This window comes from Sebastes fasciatus, chromosome 22, assembly GCF_043250625.1.
Source record: "Sebastes fasciatus isolate fSebFas1 chromosome 22, fSebFas1.pri, whole genome shotgun sequence".
In the NCBI taxonomy this organism is placed as follows: Eukaryota; Metazoa; Chordata; class Actinopteri; order Perciformes; family Sebastidae; genus Sebastes; species Sebastes fasciatus.
The window spans coordinates 5714737-5734760 of NC_133816.1; the positions used below are offsets into that span (position 1 = coordinate 5714737).

Below are 20024 nucleotides of genomic sequence, written 5' to 3' on the forward strand. Positions count from 1 at the left end.
AGATAAACACTCCTCTGGCATTAGAATCTACACGTATGGCATATTTGCAAACTTGCTTTCAATTAAACATGCAGCCAACATCTTTACATCTGTGGGGATAACTTCAGTGCCTGACAACATACTGACATCTGCAGATATGAACATGAATGACAAGCTGAAAGAAGTCCTCAGACAACTGAAAAGTCATTTCAGCAAACCAAACTCAGAATGTGAGGATGTTGCAGCCTCACCTGGATCCAAGAAAAAAAAGAAAAAGAAGAAGAAAAAGAAGGAGAAGTCAGAAAAGCAAGAAGACCCAAATGATGAAGTGTGCACTGATCTAACAGCGGCTCCTGTTGTGGAGTCAACTTCAAATGTGAAGCCATTCCACTGCAACGCCACTACGTCATCAGTAACACACAAATGGCTACCAATCAGCAAGAGGTGGAGAGGGAAATTAGAGAAGCTTTCGAGCACTGATGAAAGTAAAGTAACCAGAATTGGGAGCATGATTTATGTGAATGATGCAGAATTCCGCATAGCGAAGGGAAGTGATGGTACTGAAGTCTTCTTGGGGCTGAGAGATGATGGCACTGAAGTTGTTATTAAGAAAATGACTAAATGCAACTATCAGGTGCTGAAGAATGAGGAAGGATTTCTACGACTTCCAGAGCTTGATCATCCATCTATTGTAAGATATGTTGATGCTGCGGAGGATGAGAACTTTGGATATCTTGGTCTTCAGCTTTGTGAATACACCTTGGAAGAATACATCAGAAATAATGATGGTGGTCTCCAGATAAAGAAACTTGTCTATCAGGTTCTCGAGAGTTTAAAGGTGCTTCATTGTCAAAATCCTCCAATTCTCCACCGGGATCTCAAACCACAGAATGTTTTGATCGGTAAGACAAGTTAAAAATATACTGAAATGAAGGAATTCACTATCTGAAATTAAGAGAAAAAAAACAATATTTTAATTTATAATTATCATGCATAATTTTCAGAGATTGTCTACCTGATTTGTCCTGCAGATGTTAACGGGAGGGCAAGATTAGCTGATTTTGGCATAAGTAGACGGTTAACCAAAGGCCAAACAACTCATCGCACAGGCAGTGCAGGAACAAAATGCTGGATGGCCAAGGAGACTTTAGCAGAAGGTGACATACCATACAAGTCAAACACTGACATACAGGTGAGTTTTGCTGCTTAACAAACTTGATTGATGACTTGGTGAAAAATACTTCCTTAATTGCTAAAATGTTCTGTTTATTCTGAAGGTGGCAGGGATGCTGATTTATTATATCCTCTCTGGAGGACACCATCCTTTCGGCAATTCCTTTGAATGTGAGGGAAACATTTATAAAGGGAAGTACAGTTTGGACCATGTTCAAGATGTGGTGGCAAAGGATCTCATTGAGTGGATGATCAATGAAGAACCAAAGAACAGACCTAAAGTGGAGGAATGCTTGAGTCATCCCTTCTTCTGGACCTCTGAAAGGTAAGAAATGCTTGATAGATTGATAGATTGATGAATTCAAATTTAAAGTCATTGTTACCTGATTTTTTTTTTCATCTATGGGATGACCTTGTCAGTCGTTTAGTGGGTCTACAACTTCAGTCCAGAGTGAAATATTTAAATATTTGCTGGATGGAGTGGCGCAAAATTTTGAAGGCTACGAACAATCATGGTTCCCGGTCAATGAATAGCCACAAGCTGGCTTGAGCCTGTTATTATATTATATTATATCATCTTGGCTGCATCCTACTGCCTCAAAGATCTCCAAAACTCCTATGTCTTTTGCATGTCTTTGTGGTCTCCCTGTGATGAAGTGTACAAATAGTATGCACACTTCCAGTCTCATCTCAAAGTCATTTATGGTGTTTCACTCAGTTGTACACACAAGAAGTAATGGAAGTGAAGTAGTGGTGTGAAGAATGACACAAGACTGAGAGTCTAACAGACATGTCTACGAGGCACAGCCACGCTTTGGGCTGAATGCTAACGTCAGCAGGCTTACATGCTCAAAAACACAATTCTAACATACTAATGTTAAGCAGGAATAACCATGTTTACTATCCTAGTTTAACATGTTAGCATGCTAACATTTGCTGTTGTGTTTCTGAGTATCAATCATGCCCGCTGCTTTGGTATGTGAAGAAATCCAAAGCATACCAGGCCTGTCTTGCCTACTTAGGCTGCATTCACACCAGATCACCATTGGCCGCAGGGTTGTGCAGAGGTCTTGGCAAGTCACTAAAATGGCCCATTAACTGCGACGATTAACATCTTTTGTTTCCTTATAACTGGGTTGTACTGTTGTGGATCGCCGGTTACGCGATTGGCTATTTGCGGCAGCCACAGCCCAGATGCACTACCCCGATTCAAAATTAAATGAAAAACTTGCGTTTTTTGTCGCACCATCTGATCTGGTGTGAATGCAGCCTTAGGGTTGCTATGATTGGACAACTGCTGCTTGGAGGAGGGGTTTAGCGAATGGTCCGTTTCCATCACTAACATTTTCAATCAGTATCATGTGATACTTTTTAAAGGTTATGTTTATGTTGCAATTCATATATCCTAAAATAAACCTTTTCAGGAGAGTTGAATACTTGAGAAGGATTGGCAACAGGGAGGAGGTGGCAAACTGTCGAAAGGCTGACCAGGAACTGGTTTCTTCACTGGAAGAATGTGCCAGGGATGGATCCTTCAAACAGTGGAGAAATGAGGTGACTGCAACATAACAGCTGTAACTTTTGCATTTCAGTTCTTATAATTGTAATTTATGAGTAATTATTTTTGGTGTTGCAGTTTCCACCAGAGTTGGTCCAGAAGATGGATGCCAAGAACAAAGCCTACCCAGACAACACACTGGGATTACTGCGCTTCATTCGAAACCTCCATGAGCACTAGTGAGTGAAAGGGATGCAGGGCCTTAAAATGTACATAAAATGAAATATTCACAATTTAAAACACTGATACAATAATTATACTTGTTTATTGATTGGTTTTAAGAGAGTTGTGTTGTTCAATCTCTTTATAATACAAAAACATATACATTTACAACTCATAAGTCTTAAGAATATTGTATTTTTTTTTTACATTCAACTGCTTGCTGATACTACGCGCCTATATCCACCCTGAAATACAGTTTTAAATAACTAAGCAATCTTGACGAAGTATTTTTTACAGTTAAATTGAGAAAGTAATACCATGGCACTACATTTGATTCAAATTATAACATAAATAATATATATAATTTTTTTAAATATCGTGTTTTGTTTACAGTGCCGAGGATGCAGCCCAAGTTGATGTGATGAAGATATTTCCTGATCTCTTCGGATGTGTTTACAAGTTTGCCAAGACCCAAGGGTGGAATTCAGAGACCCCCTTGAAGGAAATGTTTCGAAGAGAAGACATCAGCACCAGCTTTACAATGCTGTCCATCAGCCCTGATGAGCGTCTGGGTGTCCCAGTTCAAGAGTCTCAACCCAGTGACTTGAAGTGAAGTCGACTTCAAAAAGGATCAGGGACTTCAAAATGACTTTAGAGTCTTATAAGCAGTCAGAGGAAAAACAAACGCAAACAATTCTGATGTGATAGTTTTAAATAGTTATCATGTCCAGCTGTTACGGTCTTAGAGTGACTGTTCGTTGTTGTTGTATATTGTTGTGTCTCTCCTTTGCTCTTGTTCTTTTGGTGCGCTCTGCTGTTCCTCCGCACCGAGATGACGTCACGTCTGGGGATCGTCCGGACGCGCCCTCAGGTGGATGCCCCAGCTCCCCGCCATTTGTGGTCCGGCCTCCGACACGTCACCGCTGTGTCTACCACTCCGCGGTCGGGGCAGAACCGGCCGAATCGTTTAAAATAGGACCGGAGATGAACGAAAAGGGTGGCTGTGATTACGCTTGATCAGTCCACCTCGTTGCTTCTGTGTGTGGTTAACTTTGTAATATAGAGGCATTTGTTATTTGTTGGAACTGGGCTAGAGAGAAGTGTTTTAGGTCACATATTAATGTGCTTGGATAGTCTTTCCTCTGTGTAAATCACTAGTTAGAGAGGTGGCTGCCATTCGTGTGTTTTGTTTGTTAGTGTTGAGAGCAGTTTAAATAGGGTTTTGTTTCTTGTTTATATTTAGTTGTTTGCCAGCTCAGCTGTGATTCTTATTTCTAGTTTGCAGTAGTTTTTGTTTTATTAAGTTATTGATTTCGGCGCCATTAGAAGCTCGTTCCTTTAGCAGCACTAGGTAACAATACTGCACAAAAAGGAAGTCCAATATACTATGTGTTACTATACTGTGTTACTATTAACTTTAACAATGGCTCTGTATCCAAGTAAGCCATGACAGTGACAGCAACTATTTTCCAAAGGCTGGTGAGTAGATTATAAGATGCTTTAGTATTTTATTTTTTTTATTTTGTGAGATTTTATATTTTTGCTTGACCATTATCATTATAAGGAACCATTGTACTTTTATTTTGTTACATATATCCGATGGCTTTAGTTGTGACTTACCTTGAAACATTGATATGTCATATGTAAGATATTTTTTGTTTTTATTCCTGACATATTTTTACCACTAGTTTTTTTTAATATTACAATTTATTTGTTTTATTCTTGTATATTTCTATGATTTAACTTTGTTAAATTGTTGTTGTTTTTTCCACAAATAACAGAGCATGGGACAAATAGTGTTTTGAGTTATTTTAGTTTCTTGAGCTGTTTTTGATCACCCCATTGGACCTGTCCCTTTACCTGTTGTCATAGCCTCTCAGAAGTTTTACTATTTCAGAACAATTGTGAGAGGAATAAAGAGGTTGGGCATATAGTCTGTTCTGTGAGAATACTGAATGTGGACTTATTTTGCCTTCAGATCTTTGCACCCAATGATAAGAGCCATTTTAGACTTCTGAGTTTGTTAGTTTCACTTGTATATGATTTGAAAGATATGCAATGGCAACCGTTTTATTTTTTTTTAATTTCAATGAATGGCATTGCAAATTCGCCAAACATAATGGAATAAGCAAGCCTATGACATACAGATTAGTTTGTTAGTTTCACTTCAATGGAAAAGCAGAGTGTATGGCAAGAAAAAGTCTTAACTCGTGAAGCATGTCTGTGAGCGCACTGTAACAACTGAAGACACTCAGGTGATCAACATGGTTATCAACTCAGATCATTTCACATTTGGACTTTAGTGACTATAGAGTCACAGAACAATATTCAGAGATACTTTTGTAAGAAAATCAACTAGAATCATAAACGTGAAAGGGGCATGTCCCGCCTTTTACTGTAGAAACCCAACCCATCTCTCCCAGCATCCTTAGCTGTATATAGGAGGAGCAAGAGGGAGAGGCAGAATTAGAGAAAAATCACAGTAAGTTTTGATAAACTGCAGCGGACAATCCACGTCGACATTGTAAGTTAATCTTCCTACAATCCTCTAAAGCAGTGGTTCTCAAACTGTGGTACGAGCTCTCTGTAGTGGCACGCGGAGGAATCTCTGAAATATATATTTTGAAATGAATAAGAAATAGGGCTGACCCATAACTCGTATTTGCATCGTCATCGTGATATGAACATCCGCGATGAACACATCGCAAAAGGAATCAGAACAATCATTATATTTAGGGATGGTTAACGTAACTAGGTATTAAACTGGGTAAAAGCTGCTCTCTGTCGGAGCATCAACACTCAGTCAGTCAGTCAGTCAGTCTGAGAACAGCTGATCAGAGACGGCTACAACTACTCGTTACTGTAAGTTCAATACAACTTTGCAAGTGTAAAGCCAAGACACGTTATCATTACACATGTTCAACAAGCATGAACATGATGAGACTGTTAAACATGGAGGAATACAGCAGCGTTTCAGTCTGCTCTGTCTGCTGTCTCTCTGTAGACAGACACAGTTAGCTCTTCGACTAACAGCTAACTGTTAACACGTGTAACTTATTGAGTTGAGTTGTGACTGACTTTAGTTCCCTCTAGTGAGCAGTGATCCAGTGTTCAGTGTCCGGGGAGTTTATTGTGAAGGAACAGACTGAGCCTCTGTGTTATTAATTTATTATCTTCATAAACCCTCATTAACCCTCATAAACCCTCATGAACCCTCATAAACCCTCATAAACCCTCATTAACCCTCATTAACCCTCATGAACCCTCATTAACCCTCATGAACCCTCATTAACCCTCATAAACTCTCATAAACCCTCATTAACCCTCATGAACCCTCATACACCCTCATAAACCCTCATGAACCCTCATACACCCTCATAAACCCTCATGAACCCTCATTAACCCTCATGAACCCTCATTAACCCTCATAAACTCTCATAAACCCTCATTAACCCTTATGAACCCTCATACACCCTCATAAACCCTCATGAACCCTCATACACCCTCATAAACCCTCATGAACCCTCATTAACCCTCATGAACCCTCATTAACCCTCATTAACCCTCATGAACCCTCATACACCCTCATTAACCCTCATTAACCCTCATGAACCCTCATAAACTCTCACAAACCCTCATTAACCCTCATGAACCCTCATACACCCTCATAAACCCTCATGAACCCTCATACACCCTCATTAACCCTCATTAACCCTGATTAACCCTCATACACCCTCATTAACCCTCATTAACCCTCATGAACCCTCATAAACTCTCACAAACCCTCATTAACCCTCATGAACCCTCATACACCCTCATTAACCCTCATGAACCCTCATACACCCTCATTAACCCTCATTAACCCTCATGAACCCTCATAAACTCTCACAAACCCTCATTAACCCTCATGAACCCTCATACACCCTCATAAACCCTCATGAACCCTCATACACCCTCATTAACCCTCATTAACCCTGATTAACCCTCATGAACCCTCATAAACCCTCATTAACCCTCATGAACCCTCATGAACCCTCATAAACCCTCATTAACCCTCATGAACCCTCATTAACCCTCATTAACCCTCATGAACCCTCATTAACCCTCATTAACCCTCATGAACCCTCATAAACCCTCATGAACCCTCATAAACCCTCATTAACCCTCATTAACCCTCATGAACCCTCATTAACCCTCATAAACCCTCATTAACCCTCATTAACCCTCATGAACCCTCATAAACCCTCATTAACCCTCTTAAACCCTCATTAACCCTCTTAAACCCTCATTAACCCTCATTAACCCTCATGAACCCTCATTAACCCTCTTAAACCCTCATGAACCCTCATAAACCCTCATTAACCCTCATTAACCCTCATTAACCCTCATGAACCCTCATTAACCCTCATTAACCCTCATTAACCCTCATTAACCCTCATAAACCCTCGGCTCCACCAGCTGAAGCTGAAGCTGCAGTAGGCTGTGTAGTCTCACTGTTTAGGTCAGTTTGTCACATCTCTTGTAAACTGATCAGCTGAAACCAAACAGCTCCTCTTCACTCTATCAGCCCTAATGTTAGCTGGAGTAGAGGGAGGAGGACAGAGGACAGGATAGGACAGAGGACAGGATAGGACAGAGGAAGGAGGACAGAGGGAGGAGGACAGGATAGGACAGAGGACAGGATAGGACAGGAGGATAGAGGGAGGAGGAAAGAGGACAGGGGACAGGATAGGACAGGAGGATAGAGGGAGGAGGACAGAGGACAGGAAGACAGAGGGAGGAGGACAGGGTGGAGGACAGAGGGAGGAGGACAGGAGGAGGACAGGAGGACAGAGGACAGGAGGAAGGACTGATACTGACTGATGTCTGTGTTCTTCAGTCTTTATAAACTTCATTTAGTATTTTCATGTCAGGAATATGATTTATTTTATGAACATGTTAGATTGTTTCCAGTGAGATATTCAGGAGTTCATATGGTGACTTTAATGTTGTAAACATTACTGTTGCTGCTCTAGAAACAACATTTAGCCCAGTTATATTTTAAATACAGTATATTTATATGTATAGCTAATATGCACGCTTCAATATTTGTTTATTTATCGCAAGTCATATCGTCATCGCAAAATTGAACAGTGTTATTGCACATGGCAGATGTTCCTCATCTGGTGCAGGCCTAGTGTGAGAGGCTGCCCCTCAAGTAGTATGAGAGTTGTGTGGAAGAGTTTCAGTGCCAGTTCTAGTGCTCCTCTTTGTACAGCGTGGATGTGGCTGACAAAAGTCAACAATAAGTAATATTCTTATTAGGAATAAATTTGCCTCAGGAGTGAACTGTGCATTGCTGAATAGGGTAGGCCTACGCTACCGTATTTTAACATCGGTCATAATGGTGATACTTGGAGAGCCAAATATTTTCTGAGGTGGTACTTGGTGAAAAAAGTTTGAGAACCACTGCTCTAATGTTTACCTTGAAAACTGTATTGTGAAATAGTCTGTATGCTCGCTTAAGAAAAGCACATTCATGTAACTCTACTCTTATTCATAACCATTTCACAGCTGTGCACATTCAACGTTCAATTCTGGTTTCTGGCCTGAATGAGGAGGTTCAAATTCTATAACAGTCAGTGAGGGCAGGGTGTGGCACTCTTTATGCATTAACAAGCCATATATAAAAACATTAAAAAAATAGCATTAGCAATTCTACAATTGAGGACTAGTGTTCACTCTACTGTACTTTTGTCCAAATTAATTTACTACTCAACCTGATGCAGATCTCAGAAAATCCAGTGAATATAGGAGAGATTTCAAGTTGCACAATGAAATTATTTTGCCTACATGTCAGTACTTGGCTGAGGGGTTTGTAAATCATATTATTTACATGTCAATGTGCTTATTCATCCTAGTCAGTACATCAACGATCAATATAACCTGATCTAACCTGAACTACTGTTATTCTTAATTATGTCTTCATTATCAGTGAAGATGGATATTTGATATCATCATTAATACTTTCTGAACTTACAAACACAAGATTTCATCATTGTACCTCCTTGTAAAAGTGTTGAATTGTGGTTGCCAGCCTGAATGAGGAAGTTCTAAATCTCACTAGTTGGTAAGGGCCAGGAATGGCACTCATACCTTTGCACAAGTGAGTCCAGTTATTGTTGTCATTATAATACAGAGCAAAAAGAAAAACAAACTGCTACAACAATACATTTGCAAGTCATCTAAAAAAAACAGTCATAATCCATTCTTATGGTTATATGATGTCATCATAATGAACATTTACTTACAAACACAATATTTCATCCTTGTACCTGCTACGACCAAAAATGATTATATGTTTCACAGCTGTTCACATTCAAAGTTTAATTCTGGTTGTCGGCCTAAATGAGGAAGTTCAAAGTGTAACCCGTCGGTGAGTCATCTAGAATTCAGGACCAGTGTTCACTCGACTGTATTTGTGTCCAAATTAGATATACTACTCAACCAAATCAAATCATATATAGGAGAGTTGTGTAAATTATTTTTGCATACCTGTACATGTCAGTACTTGGCTGAGGGGTTTGTGAATCACAGCCTCGGTGATAAATGTCACCTCTAGTTGTACAGTAATGTATGTAGCCATGTAGATGGTTTCTGATTTAGTTGCCGTCAGGATGGAATGATCTACCATCTGTACCCACAATCTTAAATTGTAATGATAGCTTTTGGCAGCTTGTCTAATGTTTAAAATGGCACCAAATGTTGTAACAGTAACATCATGATTTTGTCTTTTTCACAGGTACTCTGAAGAAAAGAAATGAATATCTTTGAATCTTTGCTTTTAGCCGCACGACTCAAGTCACAGTCCAGTCACAGTGGAGAAATGAGGTGACTGCAACATAACAGCTGTAACTTTTACATTCCAGTTCTTATAATTGTAATTCATGAGTAATTATTTTTGGTGTTGCAGTTTCCACCAGAGTTGGTCCAGAAGATGGATGCCAAGAAGAAAGCCTACCCAGACAACACACTGGGATTACTGCGCTTCATACGAAACCTCCATGAGCACTAGTGAGTGAAAGGGATGCAGGGCCTTACAATGTACATAAATGGAAATCTATAATATAATAATTATACACATTCATTGATTTGTTTTGTTTACAGTGCCGAGGATGCAGCCCAAGTTGATGTGATGAAGATATTTCCTGATCTCTTCGGATGTGTTTACAAGTTTGCCAAGACCCAAGGGTGGAATTCAGAGACCCCCTTGAAGGAAATGTTTGGAAGAGAAGACATCACCACCAGCTTTACAATGCTGTCCATCAGCCCTGATGAGCGTCTGGGTGTCCCAGTTCAAGAGTCTCAACCCAGTGACTTGAAGTGAAGTCAACTTCAAAAAGGATCAGGGACTTCAAAAATGACTTTAGAGTCTTATAAGCAGTCAGAGGAAAAACAAACGCAAACAATTCTGATGTGATAGTTTTTAATAGTTATTATGTCCAGCCAAGGTTTCATAGCAAGGCTTTAGCAGCACTAGGTAACAAGACTGCACAAAAAGGAAGTCCAATATGTCTTGACATCATCAGACTTATCATAAAAGGAAAAGCACAGGTGTTACTAATAACTTTAACAATGGCTCTGTATCCAAGTAAGCCATGACAGTGTGACAGTGAACCAGCATGAACAATACCAGGACCCTGAAACTGATGCAGCTAAATGGAATTCAGCCATCATTCATTTTATTATTTACACTAGTGCTTTTCCTGTCGTGACAACATGTCTTCTGTGGAATACGCCTGTAAGGTTTTGCAAATGTTTTGTGCATAGTAACTATTTTCCAAAGGCTGGTGAGTAGATTATAAGATGCTGTACTGTAGTACAATTTTTTTACGGACTTTATCTTCACTTTAGTATTTTTTTATTTTGTGAGATTTTATAATTTTGCTTGACCATTATCATTATAAGGAACTATTGTACTTTTATTTTTGCTACATTTATCTGGTGGCTTTAGTTGTGACTTACCTTGAAACATTGATATGTCATATGTAAGATACTTTTAGTTTTTATTCATTACTTATTTTTACCACTGTAGTTTTTATTTTTATATTACAATTTTTTTTTTTTATTCTTGTATATTTCTATGATATCACTTCGTTAAATTGTTGTTTTTGTTTTTTCCACAAATAACAGAGCATGGGACAAATATTGTTTTGAGTTATTTTAGTTTCTTGAGCTGTTTTTGATCACCCCAATGGACCTATCTCTTTACCTGTTGTCATAGCCTCTCAGAAGTTTGACTATTTCAGAACAATTGCGAGATGAATAAAGAGGTTGGGCATATAGTCTGTTCTGTGAGAATACTGAATGTTGACTTATTTTGCCTGCAGATCTTTGCAGCCAATGATAAGAGCCATTTTAGACTTCTGAGTTTGTTAGCTTCACTTATATATGATTTGAAAGATATGCAATGGCAACCGTTTTATTTTTTTTAATTTCAATGAATGGCATTGCAAATTCGCCAAACATAATGGAATAAGCAAGCCTATGACATACAGATTAGTTTGTTAGTTTCACTTAAATGGAAAAGCAGAGTGTATGGCAAGAAAGGTCTTTTAACTCGTGAAGCATGTCTGTGAGCGCACTGTAGCAACTGAAGGCACTCAGGTGATCAACATGGTTATCAACTCAGATCATTTCACATTTGGACTTTAGTGACTATAGAGTCAGAGAACAATGTTCAGAGATACTTTTGTAAGAAAATCAACTAGAATCCTCTTTTTTTTGCTGCAAAACAAATCTACCTACGGGTACAAATAAAGTCACCTGAACCTGAACCTGAGAATCATAAAAGTGAAAGGGGCATGTCCCGCCTTTTACTGTAGAAACCCAACCCATCTCTCCCAGCAACCTTAGCTGTATATAGGAGGAGCAAGAGAGAGAGAGGCAGAATTAGAGAGTGTCAGAGTGACGGACAGAAATACAGAAAAAGCACAGCAAGTTTTGATATACTGCGGCGGACAATCCACGTCGGCATTGTAAGTTAATTTTATAACAATATTCTAATGGTTACCTTAAAAACTGTATTGTAAAATAATCTGTGTTCTCGCTTAAGAAAAGCACATCCATGTAGCTCTACTCTTATTCATAATCCATTCTTATGGTCGTTCATTATGACAGTTTGATTAGTAACATATTTAGAAATGTCATCCTTGTACCTATTACGTCCAAATGTTATTAATAAGCATTTCACAGCTGTGCACATTCAACGTTGAATTCTGGTTAACGGCCTGAATGAGGAAGTTCAAAGTCTAAAACAGTCAGTAAGGGCAAGGTGTGTCACTCTTTGCCATATATAAAAACGTAAAAAAAATAGCATTAGCAATTCTAGAATTGAGGACTAGTGTTCACTCGACTGTATTTGTGTCCAAATTAATTTACTACTCAACCTGTTCCGAATCTCAGCAAATCCAGTGAATATAGGAGAGATTTCAAGTTGTACAATGAAATTATTTTGCCTACATGTCAGTACTTGGCTGAGGGGTTTGTGAATCGCAACCGTGGTGATAAATGTCACCTCTATATATACAGTACTGTATGTAGCCATGTTGAGGGTTTCTGATTAAATTGCCCTCAGGATTGAATTGTCCATCATCTGCACCCACCACATTACAGTGGTGGTAAATGGAATTTCGTTTAAGCTTCTCTAAGCCCTGAAAAAATTACAATCTAATGTTTAAAAAGGCACCAAATGTTGTAACAGTAACATCATAATTCTGTCTTTTTCACAGGTACTCTGAATAGTAGAAATGAGTATCTTAACACCTATCCATCTATCCACACGATTACAAGTGACAGTCCCCACAATTATCTACCATCTGTACCCATACCCAAAAGCACTGAAAAATTACCCTTGAAAATAAAATAAACATAATAAACCTTAAATTGTAATGGTAGCTTTTGGCAGCTTGTCTAATGTTTAAAATGTCACCGTATGTTGTAACAGTAACATCATGATTTTGTCTTTTTCACAGGTACTCTGAAGCAAAGAAATGAATACCTTTCCAATCCATCTATCCACACAATTACAAGTCCAACTCAACGTTCCCCCAACAAAAACGCATCCTATAATACAATGTATTATTAACAACAACCCCAAGAAGCTCAAAAAATTACTAAAGGACTTCAACATCAATGAAGTTTACCCATGCAGAGATTGGAATGACTATATAACCCCACTGATTGCTGCTGTTGTAAATCACAATAGGGATATTTGTGAGTTACTTTTGCATCAGGGTGCAGACCCAAACAAGGCTTCCCAAACTGGCCTTACACCTTTACATTATGTCTCACTATCCAAAGCACCACTTCTTTTTGTGGAGAAACTGCTTGAAGCAAAAGCTGATCCAAATGGATGGATTCCCATTCAGCGATTCACAGCGCTGCAAACTGCCGCAATCAATGACAGAGATGATGTCATGAAAGTGCTCATTTCTGCTGGGGCACGGGTAACATTGTTACATGTCACTGATCCTGAACAGATTATTCACAATGAAAAAATATCTCAGATGATTCATAACCTTGCATCAAAAGGAGATGAATTATGCTCCAAAATGAGATATTTTTTGGATATGATAATTGCTGTGCTAGGGGGACCGCCTGACAAAGTGTTCAAAACCTTTGACAGTCACATGTTGCTGGAGGATCCTCAGAGCCATCTGACCATGATTGAAGAACTTTTTAATGTATCTAATCTGTTAAATGCAACTGGGCCAGATGCAGAAAAATACCGCGAGGGATGTATCAAATGGCTGAAGGACACAGGAAATCTGAACTCCTACATTGCAGGTGTAGTCAGTCGCTTTCCAAACATTCCCCAGGAACATGTAAATCTGGCCATTGCTAGTTTATATGCAGTTTTCTGCACAATGGAAGACATACCAAATGAGCAAGCTTTGGCTATAATCCCCCAACTACTGAACCAGCTTTGCTCAAAAGAGAGACCTAATATATGTGCAGCTGTTCTGCAAACACTATATGTGATAACACAGAAAACAAAAGGCACGAATGGCTGGGATCCCAACTTTATTGAGAAGTTATGCAAGACAGTTGCTCCTTTTGTAAAGGATGAACACTCCTCTGGCATTAGAGTCTACACATATGGCATATTTGCAAACTTGCTTTCAGTTGAACATGCAGCCAACATCTTTACATCTGTGGGGATAACTTCAGTGCCTGAGGACATACTGACATCTGCAGATATGAACATGAATGACAAGCTGAAAGAAGTCCTCAGACGACTGAAAAGTAATTTCAGCAAACCAAACTCAGAATGTGAGGATGTTGCAGCCTCACCTGGATCCAAGAAAAAGAAGAAAAAGAAGAAGAAAAAGAAGGAAAAGCAAGAAGACCCAAATGACGAAGTGTGCACTGATCTAACAGCAGCTCCTGTTGTGGAGTCAACTTCAAATGTGAAGCCATTCCACTGCAACACCACTACGTCATCAGTAACACACAAATGGCTACAAATCAGCAAGAGGTGGAGAGGGAAATTAGAGAAGCTTCTGAGCACTGATGAAAGTAAAGTAACCAGAATTGGCAGCATGATTTATGTGAATGATGCAGACTTCCGCATAGCGAAGGGAAGTGATGGTACTGAAGTCTTCTTGGGGCTGAGAGATGATGGCACTGAAGTTGCTATTAAGAAAATGACTAAATGCAACTATCAGGTGCTGAAGAATGAGGAAGGATTTCTACGACTTCCAGAGCTTGATCATCAATCTATTGTACGATATGTTGATGCTGCGGAGGATGAGAACTTTGGATATCTTGGTCTTCAGCTTTGTGAATACACCTTGGAAGAATACATCACAAATAATGATGGTGGTCTCCAGATAAAGAAACTTGTCCATCAGGTTCTCGAGAGTTTAAAGGTGCTTCATTGTCAAAGTCCTCCAATTCTCCACCGAGATCTCAAACCACAGAATGTTTTGATCGGTAAGACAAGTTAAAAATATACTGAAATGAAGGAATTCACTATCTAATATTAAGAAAAAAACAATATTTGAATTTATAATTATCATGCATCATTTTCAGAGTTTGTCTACCTGATTTGTCCTGCAGATGTTAACGGGAGGGCAAGATTAGCTGATTTTGGCATAAGTAGACGGTTAACCAAAGGCCAAACAACTTATCGCACAGGCAGTGCAGGAACAAAATGCTGGATGGCCAAGGAGACTTTAGCAGAAGGTGACATACCATACAAGTCAAACACTGACATACAGGTGAGATTTCCTCCTTAACAAACTTGATTGATGACTTGGTGAAAAATACTTCCTTAATTGCTAAAATGTTCTGTTCATTCTGAAGGTGGCAGGGATGCTGATTTATTATATCCTCTCTGGAGGACATCATCCTTTCGGCAATTCCTTTGAATGTGAGGGAAACATTTATAAAGGGAGGTACAGTTTGGACCATGTTCAAGATGTGGTGGCAAAGGATCTCATTGAGTGGATGATCAATGAAGAACCAAAGAACAGACCTAAAGTGGAGGAATGCTTGAGTCATCCCTTCTTCTGGACCTCTGAAAGGTAAAAAAAAGAAATGCTGATTAATTGATTGATTGATTGATTGATTGATTGATTGATTGATTGATTGATTGATTGATTGATTATTTTTATTTTCTATGGGATGGCATTGTTTTGTCGTTTGTTTGTTCTACTTTGGTCCAGAGTGAAATATGCCATAATTTGGGACAAATATTCATGGTTCCCAGACTATGTATCTTAATGACTAGTGATCCTCTTTCTTTTCATCTCACCTCGGCATGAATTGACAACTTTGGTTCAGGGTGAAATGTGTTCATACCTAATGGAATTAGGATTCTGGGCACCATGGGTATCTATGCCAAATTTCATTACCAGAGTCAGTAGGATTCATCCTCTGGGGACCATGAATGTTGTTATTACAGACATGTCTGAACTAACTGCTACCCTTCTACTGGTCCATAGACTAGCCTCTTTTGTTGAGCCATGATGTTTAGCCCATAGAGGTCTAGGGATTATGGGAAATGCTGTTTGTTGAAGACCTCTAAAAAACAGAAATATTTGTTGTGTAGTTCACTCCATATGTCTAGAGAACGACCCAAATGATATATCATTATTTTGCTAATTATTCATGTTACAAATGTAATCTTAATCCTGGAACAGAACAAATCTCTGGGTTTAATATGGCTATCTACAAAGCAAGGACAGAACTGTTAATGTTAGCCTAAATTCTGATATGCAGTAGTATCATTCAGGAACAACTCCTACACAGAAGATGCCAGTCTTGAATGGGAGTTCTTCTAACCTAACCTGTGGACCATGCATAATATTTTTTGGAAGTAATGCTAGGTATAGGCATGCTAACGTTTGCAGCTTACTTAACACATTTAAATCCATTCCTCATAGTTTTAGCGGTTGTGTTTCTGAGTATCAATCATGCACGCTGCTTTGGCATGTGAAGAAATCCAAAGCATACCAGGCCTGTCTTGACTATTTTCCAATATTTTCCATTTTCAATGAGTATCATATGAGAATGTTTTAAGGTTTTGTTTATTTTGCAATTCATTTATTGTGAAATACACTTTTTTATTTTTTCAGGAGAGTTGAATACTTGAGAAGGATTGGCAACAGGGAGGAGGTGGCAAACTGTCGAAAGGCTGACCAAGAACTGGTTTCTTCATTGGAAGAATGTGCCAGGGATGGATCCTTCAAACAGTGGAGAAATGAGGTGACTGCAACATAACAGCTGTAACTTTTACATTCCAGTTCTTATAATTGTAATTTATGAGTAATTATTTTTGGTGTTGCAGTTTCCACCAGAGTTGGTCCAGAAGATGGATGCCAAGAACAAAGCCTACCCAGACAACACACTGGGATTACTGCGCTTCATACGAAACCTCCATGAGCACTAGTGAGTGAAAGGGATGCAGGGCCTTAAAATGTACATAAATGGAAATCTATAAAATAATAATTATACACATTAATTGATTTGTTTTGTTTACAGTGCCGAGGATGCAGCCCAAGTTGATGTGATGAAGATATTTCCTGATCTCTTCGGATGTGTTTACAAGTTTGCCAAGACCCAAGGGTGGAATTCAGAGACCCCCTTGAAGGAAATGTTTCGAAGAGAAGACATCACCACCAGCTTTACAATGCTGTCCATCAGCCCTGATGAGCGTCTGGGTGTCCCAGTTCAAGAGTCTCAACCCAGTGACTTGAAGTGAAGTCAACTTCAAAAAGGATCATGGACTTCAAAAATGACTTTAGAGTCTCATAAGCAGTCAGAGGAAAAAACAAACGCAAGCAATTCTGATGTGATAGTTTTTATAGTTATCATGTCCAGCCAAGGTTTCATAGCAAGGCTTTAGCAGCACTAGGTAACAAGACTGCACAAAAAGGAAGTCCAATATGTCTTGACATCATCAGACTTATCATAAAAGGAAAAGCACAGGTGTTGATAATAACATTAACAATAGCTCTGTATCCAAGTAAGCCATGACAGTGTGACAGTGAGCCAGCATGAACAATACCAGGACCCTGAAACTGAAGCAACTAAATGGAATTCAGCCATCATTCATTTTATTATTTACACTTGTGCTTTTCCTGTTGCGACAACATGTCTTCTGTAAAATATACCTGTAAGGTTTTGCATGTGTATTTTAGATAGTAACTATTTTCCAAAGGCTGAGAGTAACAATAAGTAAATTTTCAGATACCATACTGTAGTACAGTAACCATTCTACTTCTGCTACATTTATCTGATATTTGTAGTTGCTAGTTATATTACAAATTAATTACACACACATTTTCACAGATTGATGCATCAATATTATCTGAAAAGACCCTGAAATTGTCAATACGTTGGAATGACTTCTTATATGTTTGATTTGCTTAAAACTTACTGCTGATATAGATTCATTGCTGTAATTATTTTTTATCATAGTACAATTTTCTTGTATTTTTCCATGACATTGCTACATTATGTGTGGGAAAAGAAAGTAAGGGAATATATATAATGAACTCTAAAATTCCATCCTACGTTGATTTCTTTCACGGATAACTGCTTGGACAAATCAAGTAGAGTTTTGAGTTATTTTAGTTTCTTGAGCTGTTCTTGACTGTCCAACGGGCTTTGTCCCATTTATACCTGTTGTCATAGCATTTCAGAAATTCTACCATTTCATAAATAAAGAGGTTGGACATTCATTCTGTTCTTTGAAAATACTGACTGTTGAATTGCAAGCTACAAAATGTATGTAAAACAAGCACTGCAATGCCACTACCTGTTTATCACACACAAATCTGAACGTACCTTTGCCTTTTAAAAAAACACGTTACTGCAGCTTGCAAGAGCATGACATGAGGGTGTTTGCCAGATAGAGAAACCTTACACACTCAGAAGTCTAAAAATGTTGGGGTGCCCCGGTAGTTCACCGGGTAGAGCTCGTACCATTAAAGCTGAGTCCTTACCGCAGCGGCCCAGGTTTGGGTCCAGCCTGGGGCCTTTTGCTGCATGTCGTCCCCTCTCTCCACTGCCTTTTTAATCTAGCAGAAATGCCAAAAAAAAAAGTCTAAATGTGCTTCTACTCATTAAGTGAATGGTATTGCAAATTAAAAAAAAAAAAAAGTATAATGTAACTTTGTTTTAATCACATTGAATGTTACTCTCAAACATAAATGTCTTGTAAGATGTTTTGATCATGTTTATTTTAAGGTTATGGCACAACATTAGTTGAACATCAAATCTCTCCTCTCAAGATGAATTACTGTCTTAACTTTCTTGACTTCATTACTTTCAGAAAAGACTTTGGAATCTTAAGTCTTTATCTTTGCAGCTATTAGTAATTTGAATGTTATATTAAAATGTATCAGGCTTTTTACCCTTCCCTCTTTTGCAGAATAAAACATATACATAATACTCATAACATTGTGTAGACAGAGCAGTGTATTAACTAATCTCTTAAAAGATCTCCGTGTAAATTTGCCACACCCTTTTATGGTACTAACAATAGAAAAACTGTTGGCAGAAGAATTTGTTCCAACTCAAACCTGCACTGCAGCTTCTTCTTCATTTCTGGGAAATGATGTCCTGATTATAATTGACATCAATGAATCTATTCATAGACAGGAAAAGTTCTGTTTATGTGGCTTAACTTGTTACCCTGAAAAACAACCGTGTGTCCTGTCAGATCAGGCACTAAAACATCCCACTATACTATCTTTAAAACGCAAAATATACGCAAGATTTAGGTAATATATATTGAAACATCTTCTGTTTGTTATTTTTTTACCGATATGTTGATACACAGTGGGGTCATATGCCAGAATAAAATGATTATTTACATACCAATTTGCTTATTCATCCTAGTCAGTACATCAACGACCAGTCCAACCTGTTCTGCAACAAAGCAGTACACATTTCATCGGTGTAACTGTGAACAAAAGAGTGACACAGACTTAGTGAGAGAGAGTGACAGAGACGAAGAGAAGGCGAAAGCACAGCAGCTTGAATTTTGTAGTTAAAGCGGACACCAGACTTCAATACTGTAAGTTTAGTTTCCAACATTTCTTTTTCATCTATGTTAAAAACGATTTTCTCTAAAATAATGTGCATGTTTTCAATGTAGAACTACTGTTGTTCGTAATTATTTCTTCATTAACAGTGAAGATGGATATTTGATATCATCATTAATACTTTCTGAACTTACAAACACAAGCTTTCATCATTGTACCTCCTTGTAAAACCACAGATTTCCCGCATAAATGTTGAATTAAGATTGCCAGCCTGAATGAGGAAGTTCTAAATCTTACTTGTTGGTAAGGGCAAGGAATGGCACTCATACCTTTGCACAAGTGAGTCCAGTTATTGTTGTCATTATAATACAGAGCAAAAAGAAAAACAAAGTGCTACAACAACATATTTGCAAGTCATCTTAAACATTATATCATTAGCAATTGAAACATTCATATTTAGGATAAAATGTATATAGTCAGAGAGATTGTCCTGTTGAGTTTTGATAGGTGTAGTTCACCCCTTGTTGACATTGTAAGTTGATTTCTGTACAATCCTCTAATATTTACCTGAAAATTGTATAATATTGTAAAATAATAAGTGTGCTTAATTAACA

At 38.4% G+C, this 20024-nt stretch overlaps 2 protein-coding genes across 4 annotated transcripts; both read left to right on the top strand.

Annotated features, from left to right (window-relative positions):
* The first annotated feature begins 84 nt into the window (after positions 1–84).
* LOC141761379 (serine/threonine-protein kinase/endoribonuclease IRE1-like) lies at positions 85–11408 on the top strand. 2 transcript variants are annotated; one of them, XM_074624736.1, is made up of 6 exons: positions 85–881; positions 1011–1171; positions 1257–1477; positions 2577–2706; positions 2789–2889; positions 3266–3714. In XM_074624736.1, exons 1-6 carry the CDS (start codon positions 137–139, stop codon positions 3483–3485), a joined length of 1578 nt encoding a protein of 525 aa, XP_074480837.1. In that variant the 5' UTR covers positions 85–136; the 3' UTR covers positions 3486–3714. The 2 variants fall into 2 exon arrangements, with proteins under 2 accessions (XP_074480837.1, XP_074480836.1); XM_074624735.1 differs by lacking the exons at positions 2789–2889; positions 3266–3714 and adding exons at positions 9825–9925; positions 10019–11408 and having other exon boundaries at positions 87–881.
* On the top strand, positions 5348–17622 carry LOC141761377 (uncharacterized). 2 transcript variants are annotated; one of them, XM_074624734.1, is made up of 7 exons: positions 5348–5396; positions 12886–14848; positions 14975–15135; positions 15221–15441; positions 16495–16624; positions 16707–16807; positions 16901–17622. In XM_074624734.1, exons 2-7 carry the CDS (start codon positions 12904–12906, stop codon positions 17118–17120), a joined length of 2778 nt encoding a protein of 925 aa, XP_074480835.1. In that variant the 5' UTR covers positions 5348–5396; positions 12886–12903; the 3' UTR covers positions 17121–17622. The 2 variants fall into 2 exon arrangements, with proteins under 2 accessions (XP_074480835.1, XP_074480834.1); XM_074624733.1 differs by lacking the exon at positions 5348–5396 and adding an exon at positions 11776–11889.
* The last annotated feature ends 2402 nt before the right edge of the window (positions 17623–20024 follow it).